At 40.9% G+C, this 17,848-nt stretch overlaps 1 protein-coding gene across 14 annotated transcripts in view; it reads right to left on the reverse strand.

Moving 5' to 3' along the window:
- The window catches only part of fbrsl1 (fibrosin-like 1), a 403,049-nt gene that overhangs the window by 29,446 nt on the left and 355,755 nt on the right, over positions 1 to 17,848 (reverse strand). For all 14 annotated transcript variants that reach the window (XM_079815590.1, XM_079815586.1, XM_079815583.1 and 11 more), the window contains one exon: positions 8,312 to 8,360. In XM_079815590.1, coding sequence (XP_079671716.1) covers positions 8,312 to 8,360 — 49 coding nt within the window. The remainder of the gene's footprint in view (positions 1 to 8,311; positions 8,361 to 17,848) is intronic.

Consider the following 17,848-nt stretch of genomic DNA (forward strand, 5'->3'; position numbering starts at 1 on the left):
AACCTTTCAAGTCGAGGTCCATCTACGTTTCCTATACAAAAGTGTTTGAGTGCAAATAGGCCCGCTAAAAGCCTCCCAGAAGAGGAGCATTTTAAAGCTGGTTTGAAAGGGAGACCCAGGTGGTTCATTCTTGCTGAAGAACCTTTGGGCCATACTAATGTTCTCACTGCTCCTGGTTTAAATTCAGGGGTTAGTAAAGGAAAATCCATAGCCTCGGGTAAATAATAAAGCACCACAGCTGCCCATGTAGATGTTCATCAAAACTGTCTTCTGTGACATGCTTTCAATTTACTTGCAATCATAACAGAAGACCTCCAAAACGCACCCTTATCAAACCTACAGGGGTCCGCACCTGAGCTGAACGTATTTATCTCAGATATCCTGGATTCACGAAAAGTAACATGTAGGGTGACCAATCCAACAAGGAAAACACATGTATGAAGAGAGTTCATGTAAACATCAGGGTTATGCACCATTCACAATGAATTTGAGATTTACTTTTAAATTCGAATTCAATTCTTGATTTAATGTTAAAAAAACAGGATACACAATTTCAATTCAAATTTTTATGTAATTAAGTAGAATTAAAATGGGCTGAAATTCAAAGAAAGTCATAACTGTCATTTGTAACTATTTTTTATTTATTTAATATAATTCATTATAATACATTGAAGGAATTTTTTTTTTTTATGAACACTTAATTTTCCATAATGCATTGCTTGTGTTAAATGTCTTGTTTGTGTCATATTTCGATTCAAATTTAAAATGAAATTTCCTGTGGCCAATTTAATTCAAACCCTGGTAAACATGCTTCATATATTGAAGGTCATGCATGTACAACTATAAGAAAACTATATGTGAGTCATGTGTGGGTTCATTTTCTCAGAATTTAAATGTCGACTTTAAGATGCCATCACAAAATTCACATGAACTCCACTGGCTGTAGCGCACAAAAAGCAGGACTTGTTTGGTACTTTTCCACATCTATTGCCATCGTGGCCCTCCATGCCCTCACACACCCAGGAGAGGCAGCAAGGTCTGCCTCTAAATGGCTCTTCATAGTGGAGATCCACTCCTGGGACCCTCTTATCTGGTCTCTCCCCAGCGAGGCAACACATCAGCGGGGTTCAGCGTCCCACTCTTCCGCTGCTCTCCAGCGCGGTGCTAAAATAACAGCCACTCTGGGTCTGAATGGGGCCACTGGAGAGGAAGGCTGTTAAGAGGCCTATCCTGTGCTCAGCGCAAGGGGGAACAGATGCCTGTTTGATTAATAGAAGACCACACAAACTGGGATTTCTACATTTTTTCTTTCCTTCCCTTTTCAGCAATGAGAGCCTCACGCAGAGTGGTATTTGCGTCTTAGCGTAGCTCGAAACGATTAATGACCGTCTGAACATAAAATACGAGATCTCTGCGCAACGTCTTTCGCTGAAGAGCGTCCCTCTGCGGTTTTCTACCATGTGCTGATTTCAGGGCTAATTAGCTTAACCTCACAAACCGTCTCTGAGCTGCAAGACTTCAGTGTGATGAATGCAGATGGAATAATGCGTCTGCGGAGTAACTTAAACGCACAGAAGCACGGGTTTGTACTTGCCATGGCGGCATGACTTATATCTTGAATACAGAATACGCATAGCATTGATAAAGAGCAAATAAAGCAATACAAACGTGAATAATACTTTGTAGCATGACATACCGCAACCACGTTCAAGCGTGCCTTTGAACTCCAACAAGCATGGAAGCGCTTTCATATTGTTCCTGGTCATGGAATTCTGTTCATTTAACCTCCTTCCTGTGCTGGCCACAGAATTCCGGTCTTTATAAGATCCTTCTGAACCGGTTCCCGAAATGTCGAATCCATTACAAGCGTGTTTGCTATACCCATCCAGTCTAGCAATTCGTCTCTGCCAGTGACTGAACATTATCCAAGATTCATGTTTGGCCACAAGCAACAACCATCTGGCTTTGCGAGCTAGGATAACAACGTCCTCTGCAAATAGCATTGACTTCAAATGCAGGAAACAATGAAACAAAATGCTAAAAATCTCATCTTGGCATCGCCTTCAAATGGGCGATAAAGAGCCAAGCGTACATATTTGATATTCACTGCCTATTCTAGCAAGCCTGATAAAAAACATACTCTCTCTCGCTAAAAAAATGCAGCTACCCTGCAGCTAGACTGATGGTTATCCCAGCCCTAGCGGGAGTGATCACACTGGGGATAGTTAAACGAGCTCCAGCAATCAACTCTTGAAAGAAACCGGTCATTAGCTGGCCCACGAGTGCTAAAATTACCCTGCTCAAATGCAGGCGGACTCCTGAGAAGGCCTGACCTCAACTTTACAAGCTGCTTTCCTCGCTGAAGGGCTGCTAGATCATCTCAAGAGCGCTGCTCCATCGGCGTCTGGTCCCAGTGCGGCCATGGCACAGGGTAAGGATGGTTTTAACAGGCTTAGGATGGTAGCCCTGGGAAAGCTTACTGAGAGGTGGAAGACGCTTACTTTAAACCTGCCCAACTATGGGACAATGGCTTCCCTTATGGTGGATGAAGTCTTTGCTCAGATTTCTACGGAACATCACAGGCATCAAATGTTATCATTTAATGACTTAGCTAAAAAGACAATTAGTAAATCTTGTGAAAACACGATTAAGATCCGTGTTAAGATTTGGAACATATTTTCCCTCAAAAGTCTCACTACCATCATGCAGCTGGATGTTTTACCGGTTATCCTCAATGGGGATTCTCATTACTGACATGATTTAATGATCTAAATAAGTATAACTTAAAGGAAGTACAACAAATACTATGATGGGCATATTACTTTACCAAATATATGGCTCAGGGAGGTTTTTTGACAGGCATACTACTAGTGAAACCCTTTGACACTGTTCACTTTCCGCAAAGTCAAGTTAGTTATATTGGTACTTGAAAGGTTAAGTTATGTATCATAAATTATGGTTCAGAAACTGTCCAACGAATCTCTGCAAATGAAAGCTGCAGCAATATCAATACCCCATGCACAGTCAGCTTAAATGCACAGCAAATGATAGCATTTCAGCAAATGGCCAGACGCCAACGAAATCAATACACCATGTGCGACCGTTCACTAAATTGGAATGAAATGAAAAGGGAAACGAACATGTTGAGATGTAATATTTTCTGAAATGCGTTAAGAAAAACAACTCCCGCCAGTTAAGATAATAGTTACAGCCACCGTAGTATAGCATGGCTCCAGTGCCTCTCCATATAAATAGAACATGACAACAGAATCATAATTTAAAACCTCATAAATATTGAAAGGAAATTAAAATAATTTATGGAATAGGTTGGTCGACAGGGTATGTTTTTCTGTTTGCACAGAGCAAAACGACGGGCGGAGAGGAAGAGGAAGATAGCTTTAGTAATTGCTTTTTCTACCCCTGAAGCAGCTTCCTGCCTTTTATCAAAAAGGCAATCTCTGTCAGTAATGGCTCAATTAATAATTAAACACATGTTTTATCTCCTCCACGCTCCTGCTATTTATTTTCATCTTCCTGACAGGCAGAACTACACAAACAGGGTTAGCGCTATCAATAAAGAGGAACATTCATAACACACGCTTTCCAGAAATGAAAGGAAAACACACACACACACACACACACACACAAGCCAGCTACCACAACAAATGGTCAAATGTTCTGAGATGTTGGGGAGAAATAATAAAAGTTGGAAATAATAAAGAGATATGAATGCCATTCTTCAATTTGAGCTGAAGTTGCAGTTCTGTTTCAGAGCCAAGTGGGACCAAACGACATTTATGAAACACTCCGACACTGAGGGAAATTTTCCTTGTCTAAAACAATTAAATTGAAAATATATACAAAAAGCTTCAGAGCGTGGGTGTTTCTTCAAAGAAATGTACATGCTTTACATATTGGTCAGATAGTCGGATCTCTTCCTGTCTAACTAGCCAGAATAAGTTGCATTATGGACCAGACTTTGAATGGCAATATGTGTGTAAACCAAGAGCCAAAACGGCAGAGAACGGAAAACAAGCATGAACAACCACTCATACAAAGGGCAAGAGTATGCTATGTTTATTAATATCAAATGACAAGCTTGGCTATATTACTAGCCACACCACAAAAAGAGCTTGGACAAAATATTTACACACAATAGCAGCTGGACAGGCTTTATGAAACAAATACAAATCCAATTCCACCTGTACGTGCAACATTAACCTCCGCAATGACTGGTGGGTTTAATATTAGCTGCTAATCTTGAAATATCCCAAGTCCGTACACTGGTCCATCCCTGACCGCGACTCCTCGATCTCTGCGCTTCCATGATCCAACAGCTGCAAAGCTGATTAGCTGGTCAAGAGGTCAACTTCTATTCATTATTTAATGGGCAAGAGGCCACAAACACTGGAGCGCTAAGGTTAGCAATACATCAGCATTAACCTCAGTAGAGGAGAAGAGCCGCATACAAACACACTCTCATTCTCCACCGTTTTCCCCCAAATCCCTTGACCCCTGCTGGCCTCCACTCATTTTTCCCTCCCTCTGTTTTTTCGCCCATGCAGGAGGGGAGAAGAGCGAGTGCATTTTATATTCTGAAGGACTGAGGGGAGGGCGTGTGAGAAGGGGGGGCTCCTCCGCTGAGGCGGAGCAGGGAGCAGACTTTTATTGACATGCAGCAAATAGCGGGTAGGAACAAAGGCCACTCAACGGCTATTGAATCGTGGGCCTGCAGACAGAGTGCTTGATTAGCGATTCGACACGGAGACCCTGAGCCGTGTAGCATATAATGAGTGCTTAGAGAACGACCCTGCGGCTCCCTGGGGACGGCGGTGGAGGGGAGGCAGCGCGGGGGGAGCAGCATCAATCCTCTGCGGAATTGATTCGGCCAAATGCTATCAAGAAAAACAGAGTATAACGTGTGACGAGCAGACGTGGCTCTTAATCTGGAATTACATACGTTACGATAACGGTATGGACCGTAAATATTATTCATAATAAATTAGTTGGGTCAATTTGTTTTCATGGGTTGGTGAGCAGACAACGGTGGATTAACGGCGAAAACCGGCGAGTTATCAATTTGATCTTGTGCAGTTGTGGCAGTGGCTGTTACCCCCCTCCTATTGTTGCTTTCTCACTCTCTTTCTTTCTTTGTTCTATAGTCCTAATCCACTATGTGTGGGCCGGTAAGTTTAATGGAAACAATTTATTAAGTCCGGCTTAAAATGCCATCTGCTGTTAAGCCTTCCAAAGCCGCTAAGCTCTCAGTTTGGCCCGAAGCTGGCGGTGCTTCTCGCGTACAGTAATACGCTGTTTAAAATGAGCACAACGGGTCAAAATTAATCAGGATTAGCAAACCAGAAATCCACTTCACAAATGGCTTTTCACCACAATCTTCCTTCACTATCCCAGCATGCCCCGGGTTTGCCTGACAGACCTCACACACAAAATGGGTGCGTCACCGCTTCACTGATGGGTAAAATGAAGAGAAAGAGAGCAACCCCCCTCCCAACTATGCTTAGAGGCTCCAACCTTATTGTGCCGCTGACAGATGCTGCACACTGTTTTAGGTACAACAATCACCATAGCTCTGCATTAACTGCACTGTAGCTCCGTACACAGAGTAAACAATGAATGTAAAACAGAGCTATATTTCATATGTGATAGAATGATTGACAGACAGAATTGAGCGATAGATCGTACAAACAGCAGATAGAATGGCAGAACAAACGTTAGCTTGACCAACCTGGTGATGAGGGCTAGGAAGATAGAATGAATGATGGAACTAACGATAGAAAGAATGATCGTTAGACAGTACTACGAACAATAGCTACAACAATAAAACATATGAACTAATATAAGAATATGAGTTATGCGCATTAATTCACTATGCCTTCATTCAGTGCAAGAAAAACCTGGCACTGCTAGATGGAGAGCAAGCCTCTTTAAAAGTTACGAAAAGCACAGCGAGCTCGGTAATTATGTAAGCACAGATTACAGTAAAACTAAACAGCTGTTAAGCTGATACGAAACGTGTATGTCACCACAGTACTTGACTGAGGGCACAAAATCAATCAAATCAAGCACCAGCGCGCACGAAAGCTGTTTACAGAAACAAAGACACATGCATATTTGTGCAAGCAGCACCACATGCATGCCGAGGTATTTCCCTGTAATGCAATTCTCCAACGCAAGACGTGAGCCAAGCGAGTGATCAGTCTGCCAGAAGTTCTCCAGGGCAGACCAATTTGGGGATCAGAGCTGAGCGAGCTTTAGATTGGTCTCGGCGGACGTACTGTAATGGGACACATATGCTCCCATACCCCTCAAAATCTAGAATAACAGCCTGGAGGAATGGTGCATTCCATGGAACAAAGACTGGACAACCCACATTCAACAACGACAACAGGAGAACAAGGGTAATAATACTACACATTCCTTGTCAAGTACTTGGGAAGCTATTGCCAGAAGAGTGATTATGGCAACTGCAAAAGCGAGTGAAAGGCCATGTGACATACGATTTCAATTAATTTTACTTCGAAAATAGAACTTTTACCAAAGTAAGTATCTGTAGTACAGCCCCATATTCTGGAACAGAGTTTTCCAGGTGAGACCTAAAAGAGACCAGACTGGAACTTAAAAGGTTACGAAGACTGAACTTAAACTATCATGAAACTTGATTGATATCATCAAAGCCTATCAAGTCCAAACTCATTATGCAACTTCTGGAACATTAAAAGTTCAGAAATCCACACTGGAGCTATTATGAAACGAAATGGATATCAACAGTTACAAAGTCTGAACTGGATATCAAAGATTATGACATGACAAACTGAACTATCATCAAACATCATGGATTTCAAAGGTTACGCATCCCTGAAAGATCTGTAATCTCTACAGTCTGGGCATCAAATTGCTAGTACGATAATATTTATATCCTGCAGTCCTAAATCACTTAATCCACATATACCCACTCTTGGTTTTGCATTCTTTTCTAATCCTAATCTGGCACTTCCTACCACTTTCTGCGTCCTCTGTATCATCCCTGCGAAAGAGTGTGTGCTTGACACACATTATATTAAGAAAGATGCAGTTTGTCTCGCCATCAAGCGTAACAGATTAGGGCGCCAGTTATATTACCAACAACAACAAGCTCTTCTGTTGACATCAGAAGTGCTCGAGCCATGTGCTCTGATCTACTTTTAAACATGTCAGCTGTTGCACAAGTCTTTTCCTATGGTTATGTCTGGAAGTCATCCGGAGACATGCATAAAAAAGACTTTAATATGGACCCCGACAGTAGTCACAAGTTCTACTCTTCCTCTGAGCTCGACTTGTCTCCTCTCACTTCCTCTTTTCGCTGTTTTCAGAGAGTGGGGGGCAAAAACTCTCCAAAAGACTCATGCTGGGCATCAGAAGTGTGGCATTAAACTCAACATCTCCTCACTGTGCAACAAATAGAATTCGTTTCACAACTTAGTTCCCCTACAAAACCTGGATGTGAACCAACTAAAAAAAAATACTTAAAGGGCCGACTTCCTACTGCTCTCAGCTAAACTTTAACTACTTCTGGAAACAGTAAAAAGTAGCTCAAAACCACATTAGAAGCAAACCTCTATCAGCAGCCACTTGAAAATGAATGGAAACACAAGGAATAAGCACCATCTAACCATGTAACAGGATTTTAACAGGCTATTAGCAGGATTACAAGGCATCTGAGATGTGCTGTCTGTCATATTGAGGTCTAGAGATGCAAACACACTCAACCCAAACATCTGATGAGTCTGACGGCCCAGGACTTTCTGCACCATGTACTTCTGCAAGTGCGCACCCTAACATACGTGGCATTTGAGGGGTATCGCTTTGGCTCCCATGGCCAAAATCCCTTCTAACTCTAACATTCATGAAAAAAAATGAGAAAAACAGAACAGCACTATTCCAGCAAAAGTAACGTTGCTCATGTGGATGATGTATGGCTCTGACAGTGAGCTCAGAGTTGCCTGCGGGAACATATTGCATATTGTCAGGCTTTAGGGGAAAAAAATATTAACTTCAACACCAATAAACTAGACTATCTGAACTGTGGCCTGAAATGGGAACAGAGCTTTCTAGAATGGAAAATAAGAAAAAAAGAGTTTTACTAGAGTGCAATTTGCACAATGAAAGTATCTTGAATTTTAATTGACAACCCTGAGGTGTTCTTCGTTTTTCAAACCAGTTTATGAATGGGGTATAAGGTCAAATCAAGCTCAATCATGTCTGGATCATCCAATGAATGAAAAATGACATGTGAAACACAATATGCTCTTACCTTTAGGTGCAGTCGGTGAGAAAAGCTTCTCTGATCCTACATCAGATGCCTGAAAAACAAAAGTGAAACATAATTAGACCATGTTTCTTTTTAAACAACTGTTGTCCTCCTCCCCCTGGCTAGATAGCTACCAACAAATAAAGAATAGAGCAAAAGACGAGGGGGGAGAAAAGCATGAGGGGAATGACATAAGTCAATAGACATGTAAAACACTGTCCAAAAGGCCAACTTGTGCAATTTTCCACATCCCTGCTCTTAATGATATAACAAAAGATCAACGATGGATGGTGACATCACAAATCCTACCCGCAGACTACAATAGGAAAAAAGTAATCTCCCTACAAAGTGACTTAAGTGCTATGTAGACTAAACATGAGTGTGCTTTTCCTTCCCCTCCATGTAGCAGAGCGTGTAGTTTCTGGCAAGCAGCAAGAAAAAGAAAACATGCCATGCTCTTACCAAAACACACAGTCAATGACAGACAGGACGTGGCGCTCTTAACGAAGAAAGAACTCTTAAATTCTTCACACACACTATACACAGGGGTGGTAAAGAATGCCAACACACACATTCCAGCTTTTTCTTAGAATAGAACAGTCTATCAACACATACCACACACACACTATGGATTTAACTTAGCAAGAGAGAGCATTCATATGTTTAAATCTGTGCTTTCTTCTATCTATCTATCTATCTATCTATCTATCTATCTATCTATCTATCTATCTATCTATCTATCTATCTATCTATCTATCTATCTATCTATCTATCTATCTATCTATCTATCTATCTATCTATCTATCTATCTTTTTTACAGCAGAGTCAGATGCAAAACAATGCAAAAGAGACCATAAAAGAGATCAAGGAATGTGCAAAAATACATATTTAAAAAAAAAAAAACCCAACTAGCTGGTGATTGACATGTTTCTGAAGCTCTATTCACACAGGAGGCTATGTGTCACTGCGCTGCTGGTTTGTATAGTAGCGTTCCTACTCTGGTATAACTATATCAAATGGTGAATCATGACCTGCTCTTCTATTTGCAGCCGCCACACCATTTCCATTCTCATTTGCATTAGGTTGAGCTGTGCAACTTAACGCTAAAAAACCCTATGTGAAAAGTTTCAAAATTCATCAGTGCGTAATGAAGAAAAAAAAAACACACTAGCTGACTTGGATGACTCGTTGACCATCCTGACCCATCCCTATCTAAAGCTTCACTTGGTATATGGTTTATGATAACCTATACTATTTATGTCTATTATCATATGCAACGGTATATGATATGGTAAAAAAAAGCATGAAAATGTGAAAAATTCTGCAGCAAGTTTTGATGAAAATATACCACAGTTTGTCTATTTGAACCTTGTGTAGGCCAAGTTTGTAGCTCCATTAATAACATATTTTTTATAACGTGTACTCGGTCTAATATGCAAAACCTCCTGTGAGACCAGACCCACGGCGTGGCATAATTTCTGAGACCTCCGCTGACGTGAATCCTGGACCACATTAATAAAGAGCTCTATTTCAGCCCCATAATTCACTACGTCAGGGGACTAATTTTTCAGCAAGCGGGATTTTTCACTACACAAGCTCTCTGTGTCTGAGCGCTGGAACACTTTAGCTCACACCCCCGTAGGATTACATGAAAGAAAAGAGGTTCAGATGAAACTGGGCCCGTAGCATATGTATAAGCCTCGGGTTTGGGCAAAGACTGTCGTTAACATTCGTTCGCCTCATGCCTTTAATGTTGAAAAGAAACGTTCAATACAATGATCCGTCTATGAAGGGTATTCTTATGAGAGCTTAAAGCAAGAAAAGAACTGCCAGAGCATTAAAAAAAAAAAAAGAAAAAAAGAAATTTATGGTGGCCGCATTTCACTGTTTATATTTTTTGCCAGTGAGCCGTTCTACCGAGCAGCCTTTAAACTGTGTCCCTACAGGCCAGAGGTCAAAGGTCACTCATAACAAATTCTTTGCACTCTTACAACGCAGGGGGGCTGAGCGGTGATTAAAGGACAGAGCGATCAAAATGAGAAGGAAAGGAGAAAGGACAGAGAGAGAGAGAGAGAAAGAAAACAAAGCAAAGACCCTGCCTGCTGAAGGAAGCAGAGGGGCTATAACCATTTCAAAACGGAGGAAATTGAAGCCACATTGCTGGGAGCCAAACAGCGCTGGCGGGGCCGCAGGAGGCCTGACCCGAGAGGACGTGCGATACTGGATCTGGAGGTAGAGAGGCCAGGCCTGGGACTCTGAGATACCAAAACAGCCATCAGTTCACTTCTCCCATTGCACTCATTAACTACAGGCAATGATGCAGCCGCCTCTGGACCATGACCCGACTCTCACAGGAGCCACAGAGGAAAACAGAGAGATGGACGGCCAGAGGGTAGGGAGGGAGTTAGAAAAATAAAAGGGTCATGGTCATGTGTTGAGACATGCTGCCTACAGCTGTAAAGTGCCACTGGAAGAAGGAACAGGAAAGGGAAGGCAGGGAGGTGAGGTCGGAATAATTCCACCAAAAGGGTGCTAAGCTGTAAAAATAAACAATCACAACAGTCAGAGTTCAGGCTACATTAAACATCTAAACATGTTATACTGCTTCTGCTAATGCTCCACAACAAGCCAATGAAAGCAGGATGCATAAAAAAACACCTTTGGGAAATTGACATTCAGTGGAGTGACATGCTACACTCCATTTAGAACTATAGATACGATTTAAACATCAATTTGTGAATTCTTTGAAAAAAAAAAGGCATGCAGATTTATGACCTCAGTAATTGAGACTTTATGGAATATTTGTACATCTGCCACACCACAGGACCATGTAGAATAAAATATTGTAGCCAAAAAAGATCAGTAAAAAGGTGCACTCTAAAAAATATAGACATATTAGACCCAACCATGGATTGAAACAATCCAGCATTTTTTATATAATCGTATATTGATTAAAATTATGCAGGTGCAAATGGTGCAACATGCAAAGTTTTGGTGAGGGAAATGACATCAAATTTCATCAATATTCAGATGTTACTGTAACAAAAACATGGTAATACCTTGGAATCAGCATGGTATTCTTATCAAATAGTATTCAATGGGATTTCGGGATTGGTAAGATTTTTAGATTCTTATACTCAGCAAGGTGGCATTCATTTGATCAAAAATACAGTAATATTGTGAAATATATTCAAACAGAAGGCAGAATTTCAAATAGTAATATGTTAAAATGTAATTTATTCCTGTGATGCTATGCTGACTTTTCAGCATCATCAGTTGAGTCTTCAGTGTCACATGATCCTTCAGAAATCCTTCTAAAATGCTGATGGTGCTCAAGAAACATTTCTTATTATCAATGTTGCAAACAGTTGTGCTGCTTCATATTTTTGAGGAAACCATGACAAATAATTTTTTGGATCATTTTAAGAGTACCATTTAAAGTTGAACGATAGTGTACTTCAAATAACGCCATGGTATTAGTATCATTATACTGCTGGTTTTTAGTGGTTAAATAAAAAACATGGAATAAGTCCATCTCAAACCAAAATTCAATACTTTATAAATTCCACTGAAATACATGATAGAACCAGCAAAATAATAAGACAACCGATCGGTTCCTTTCTCTGTTCCTCCCACCCCATGCCCCATAGTTAATCTCAGACACCCAGTGGGTTCAGTGCCAGGAGAAGGTGGCACAGCGGAGCCCCTGGAGGCTTCAGAGGAAGATGTGGCACTGACGTGATGTCATGCTGCCAGGGGCAGGCAGGCGGGCCAGATGGCTTCAATTATCAGAGAGGAAGAGAAAAAAGAGGGTCAGCCTGGCCTGAAGAGGGTTGCCACAGAGTCCTCTGATTAACCTGACAACAACAGGATGACCTCTACAACAAACGCAGATTTTAGCATGTGGGTCATACTTGTGATTTATCTTTCTTTCCAAAGTCTTTATTCTTTCTCTCTACCATCAGCAATCATTCCTCACCCATCTTCACGCATCAGTCTCTCTCTCTCTCCCTCTCTCTTAATGGCAGGATCTGTTATTGTAACGTCATGTTGAAGAGGGGCAGCAAAGGGCTGATAAACATCTCAGTCATCACCCTCTTAAAAACCCACAGGAGCCACATCAACCTCAACATTTGTTTATTTCTGTTGAGTTTGAAATGTGTGTTGATGTGGTACCCGATTGAGGATAAAATACTGTGAATGTGTGTTATACAATGTATTATGTAAAATCTTATAATGTAGGTGTGTTTGTGTGCTTTTATTGTTCAGAAGCTTATACATATACACACACACACACACACTGATCAGGTATAACATTTGCTGCCAAAACAGCCCTGACCCGTCAAGGAATGTCCACTAGACCCCTGTAGGGTGTGCTGTGGTATCTGGCACCAAGATGTTAGCAGCAGATCCTTTAAGTCCTTTAAGTTGTAAGGTGGGGCCTTCATGGATTAGAATTGTTTGTTCAGCACATCCCACAGATGCTCCAGTCGATTGAGATCTGGGGAATTTGGAGGCCAAGTCAACATCTCAAACTCGTGCTCCTCAAACCATTCCTGAACCATTTTTGCTTTGTGGCAGGGTGCATTATCTGCTGTAAGGGGCCACAGCCACCTGGTGTACATGGTCTGCAGCAATGCTTAGGTAGGTGGTACGTGTCAAAGTAACATCCACATGACCCTGTCACCGGTTCACCGCTGTTCCTTCTTTGGACCACTTTTTAATAGATACTGACCACTGCAGACCGGGAACTCGCCACAAGAGCTGCAGTTTTGGAGATGCTCTGACCCAGTCGTCTAGCCATCACAATTTGGCCCTTGTCAAACTCGCTCAAATCCTTACGCTTGCCCATTTTTCCTGCTTCTAACACATCAACTTTGAGGACAAAATGTTCACTTGCTGCCTTATATATCCCACCCACTAACAGGTGCCATGATGAAGAGATAATCAGTGTTATTCACTTCACCTGTCATAATGTTATGTCTGATTGGTATATATGTATATATATACACACACAGTATATATATATATTTTTTTGTTAATTATTAAGTAAATTCCTCAGGATTACGCGATCGTGCATGTGCGTTTGCCTGCCGATGCACCAATGCAGTCATCCAGGCATACAAGTTCCTGCTAATGAAACTCCAAATTAATTATCTTCACTGTGTTTGTCCTTCTCTCTCCCATTTCCCTCCTCTCTCTCTCTCTCTCTCTCTCTCTCTCCTCCTCCTCTCGCTGCTCTGCTTAATGACCTCCTACATACTCGTTTATCATGAGCTCTGCTACATCTCTCCCCCTGCGCTCTCATCCTATCAGCCGCGGCACAGACCGCCTCCAGTCAGAACAGGTGTGTGAGAGAGTGATTACAGCTCTCTGCCCTCTCCACTCCACAGGAGAGTGACACACACACACACACACACACACACACACACACGCTCACAAACTCCCACACCAGCGCATTAGACATGCATCTGCACCTAAAGCATCATTAAGATGATAATGTATTCCACTGGGTGACCGTGCAAAATGCAGTTCTACCCACAAGTCTGTGCTGCTCGCCGCAAGCGCCACATTCCACGTCAGCCACGATTGGCCGAGGGTGGGGAGCGATTCCTCCATTGAACTCGCTTGGCAACAACACGACGAGAACCTGCAGCGGAATCACAGCACAGCTCCTGTGGTTTGCATATCTAAATCGCCTGCATCCTACTTGCTCTGATCTCTCTTCATTTATCTGTCTGTAGTAATCTTCCTTATCCCGTGTTTTCCTTTCTTCCATCTTTCTCACTATAATTTAATCTCTCTATTTCATTCACACATTTTTCTTTCTTTCTTTTTTTTTTTTTTTTAAATCACTTTCCCCTGCTTTTGAGCATTCACAGGTTGTTAACATAGCAGCCGGTTGGTGCGAAATACAAATTAGAAAGCCATCCGGTGAGCGCAGGGCAGAGTGAGATCACAGGGGAGGCAAAGAGAAAGACAGAGAGAGAGATGTTTATTAGCATAATTAATATTATTATTAATGTTCATATATGTATAATTATTTATGTTCGTATATGTATAATTATTTATGTTCATATATTCCTAGCTTTGGCAATATTGTATGATTTACATTCATACCAATAAAGCAATTTTGAATTTGAGAGAGAGAGAGAGAGAGAGAGAGAGAGAGAGCGAGAGAGGGAGAGGGAGAGGGAGAGGGAGAGGGAGAGGGAGAGGGAGAGGGAGAGGGAGAGGGAGAGGGAGAGGGAGAGGGAGAGGGAGAGGGAGAGGGAGAGGGAGAGGGAGAGGGAGAGGGAGAGGGAGAGTAAAGATGTGTCGCATAGTAACACTAAAGCCAAACAGCGAGACAGAGTCACAAATCAGCTCAGTTGTTGTTGCCTCCAGGGCCTGACACATGGCCAGGCATAAACACATTATGAGAAACAAGGTAAAAAGCAAAGAAAAAGTGCCTTCATACACATATAGTAAGCTGTTCCAAAGCCTAGTGAGCTGCCTATATAATAACTGATACATTCCCAATGCAGAATGCAATGAGTACAGATGGACAGATATTGCTTTATGATAATACTAATAATTTGTCTGTTTTAAATTTGCACAAAAAAAACTTTTGTCTTTCAAGACAATAACAAAATAATATAAACAATATGCATTTACTATTATTTATGATTATAATATTACTACAAATATTAATTATTTAATGACAAATTATGATTATTATTATTAAATAACAAGAAAAAATATAATAATCATAATATTTAATATAGTATTTTTGTTTTTTAAATGTCCAAACAAATGAATTATTTTTGTTTTAAATGTGTTTTATAATTGTTTGCCTTTTGAGACAAAACTAAATAATCAAATAAAACTATTTGCATTATGTTTTATGATCATAATATGAATGGAATTACTAATATGGATAATAAACATTATAGTTGTTTTTATTATTAATCATTATAAATATACTTACCTTCAACACTGTCAAATATCTATAAAAACGACATATTCAGATGGTAAAAATCGACCATTTACTCCAATACAGTTTTTGTAAAGTGTTCCAAATCAGTTCCTTATGAGGTTTCATTTCAGTTTCCTATGTAGGCAGGAGACGAGTTAAGGCAAGCTTACAATACATGACTTTCGGCTGGTCTGTAACAAAAACCCTGAGAGGTGGCCAAATCGGCGCTTGTTAAGTATTAGCAGGTTAGCGACATGATCCGAGCCCGCCTCGAGCAGTCACAAACGCTTTTCAAACCAGTTTGATATTATCGCCATGTGATCTTGTAGTGTGTGCATTGTAACGACAAGGTGGAAATAAACCAGCCAATCCCAGTGCAGATGGTTTAAACGGACAAATCTCGTAATCACTTGCGCAAATTTATGTGAGAAAGCGTTTTTTTCCGCTGTTGGTCGGGACAGCCTCTTGACAAAAAGTCTTGTAGTTTGTGCACCTCATCTAGGTTGTGTTGTGTAGTATGCAAGCTGCTACAACACGACAATGACAGATGATGGGAAACCTTGTGAGCAGGCCTGTCTTACAGTCCTGTAGTGTGAGCTGGTCCTCGGTCAGCTCACTAGGTTTTGGATAAGAGCTAAAGACTCACACATATCGCTACCAAAACATAATTCAGCAACTTGGTGGACTGAAAAAGAACCATGACAAATCATTTCATTGTATTTCTAAAGAGCTTTTCACGATATTATCTCAAAGCAGCTTTACAAGGATCTGCAACTTCCAGTAAACAAACCAAGGGCATAAAAAGCCAGGCAAAATTAAATTCCGGTACAAATGAACTCCTTGTGCTATTCCTGCTTTCTTGAAAGCAATGTTCCCATGCTCCTGGGTGACAGACAGTAGCCACACAGGTGCTGTCACGGGCAAGAGGCTCTCACAGGCCTCCTCGTCTTTAATGTGAAAGCAGGGGAAGATAAAACGTGGCTTATCGGCAAAGGAATCAGAGACTGTTCTTTAGTAGACACGCTGCAGATACAGATCTCAGTCCAGGGTTTCTTTCTCCTGCCAACACATGCGAGATAAGGAGAGTAGCAAAGAAAGAGAGCGAGAAAGAGATAAACCAGCTTCCATTCTGGTTAACCGGACACTTCCATTAGATGGTTATGTTATTCAATCTTACACAACTCAAGTAGCATAATATATAAAACTATATTAAAAAAAACAACAACTACTCAAATTTGGCTATCAGAGCGAATTGTTTCGCATATAGTGCAAACCCAAAGGTTCTCAAACTGGAGGCCACAAGGGGGCGCTACAAGGTGTATACATTTGAGTTAAAAAAAATTTGATGATATATTTTTTCGAATGTCAAGAAGATCATTCATTAAATATCAAATATCAAAGATTTTACGATATGTTTGACTATCAAAGTAAACAAGATATTTATTGAAAACCACATTTAATAAATATCAATAACATTTTTATTATGTATATTATCAAATATTTGAATTACATACAAATATATTTTAATTTTGGACTAAATAAATAAATAAGCCTAAGGAAACAACATGTTGCTTTTATAATACGTTGATTAATATTTTCCCACTGTATATTTTCATAAGATATAAAGGTTGAAAACCCTTGCCTTAGCTAGACGAGATCACAATTTAAGAGAGAACGACGTATTGAACGGACTGTATACTTCAACCTCTCACAGCCTCATTTCTATTCACGTCAAATAAAGTATGACATACTAAAACTAAGGTCTACGGTACAGATTACCAATTAAACGCATCCGATTCTTGCGAGACCGCTTGAAGCGCTGTTCAGCGCCGTCCTTGTTCACCTTGTTTTCTTCAATGAGAACAACGTCTGAGTCATTCGCTACCTCGGGCAAGTACGAAGGAGAGCAAAGGAGAGTTGCTTTTTCTTTGCAGATCTGCTTCGCTACAAGGGAAACCCATCCAGGCACATTGAATAATTCATAAATAATAAAGGGTTTGTGCCCCTTGCTGGGCCTTCATCTGCAGAAGGTAGAAGAAAGAAAAGGATGTTGAGTATTGTTCGGGTCTTGTTAGACAGGGACCACAGCGGTCTTGACTGCGAGGTAGACCCAGACCTGCTCTGCAAAGCACCGATGCCTTTAATGAGAGGAAAAAATGCAAAGCAATACGCCCTGTTCTCATCCAACCGTGATGCCATGTGAATCTTACATGAATCATCCCCTTGTAACGCAAACGCACAGTCAGCCAAAATAAGCAGGCATCCTAACCTGAATCAAGGGTGCATTCAGAACCCAAAAAAATCTCACAGCAGCACATTGCACTCTTGTAAGTGAGAGGTCTTGCTGAGTAGGGCACATGGTGGCCTTCGCACACCAGATCCCATTGACCTCTGACCTTTCATGTGCTGCCCTCACTCACACTGCTTGACATCACAGTGGTTGCAGAATCTTGTAAGTCAAGGCTGCACGATATATCGAAATAAAATCGATATTGTGATATGGAATCCTGGAATGTTTTCCTCAAAAAACAGAATTTATTTTTGACTGAAGAAAAAAATAAATTAACATCTTGGATGAGATG

Source organism: Gobio gobio (genome assembly GCF_949357685.1).
Source record: "Gobio gobio genome assembly, chromosome: 4".
Classification (NCBI taxonomy): domain Eukaryota; kingdom Metazoa; phylum Chordata; class Actinopteri; order Cypriniformes; family Gobionidae; genus Gobio; species Gobio gobio.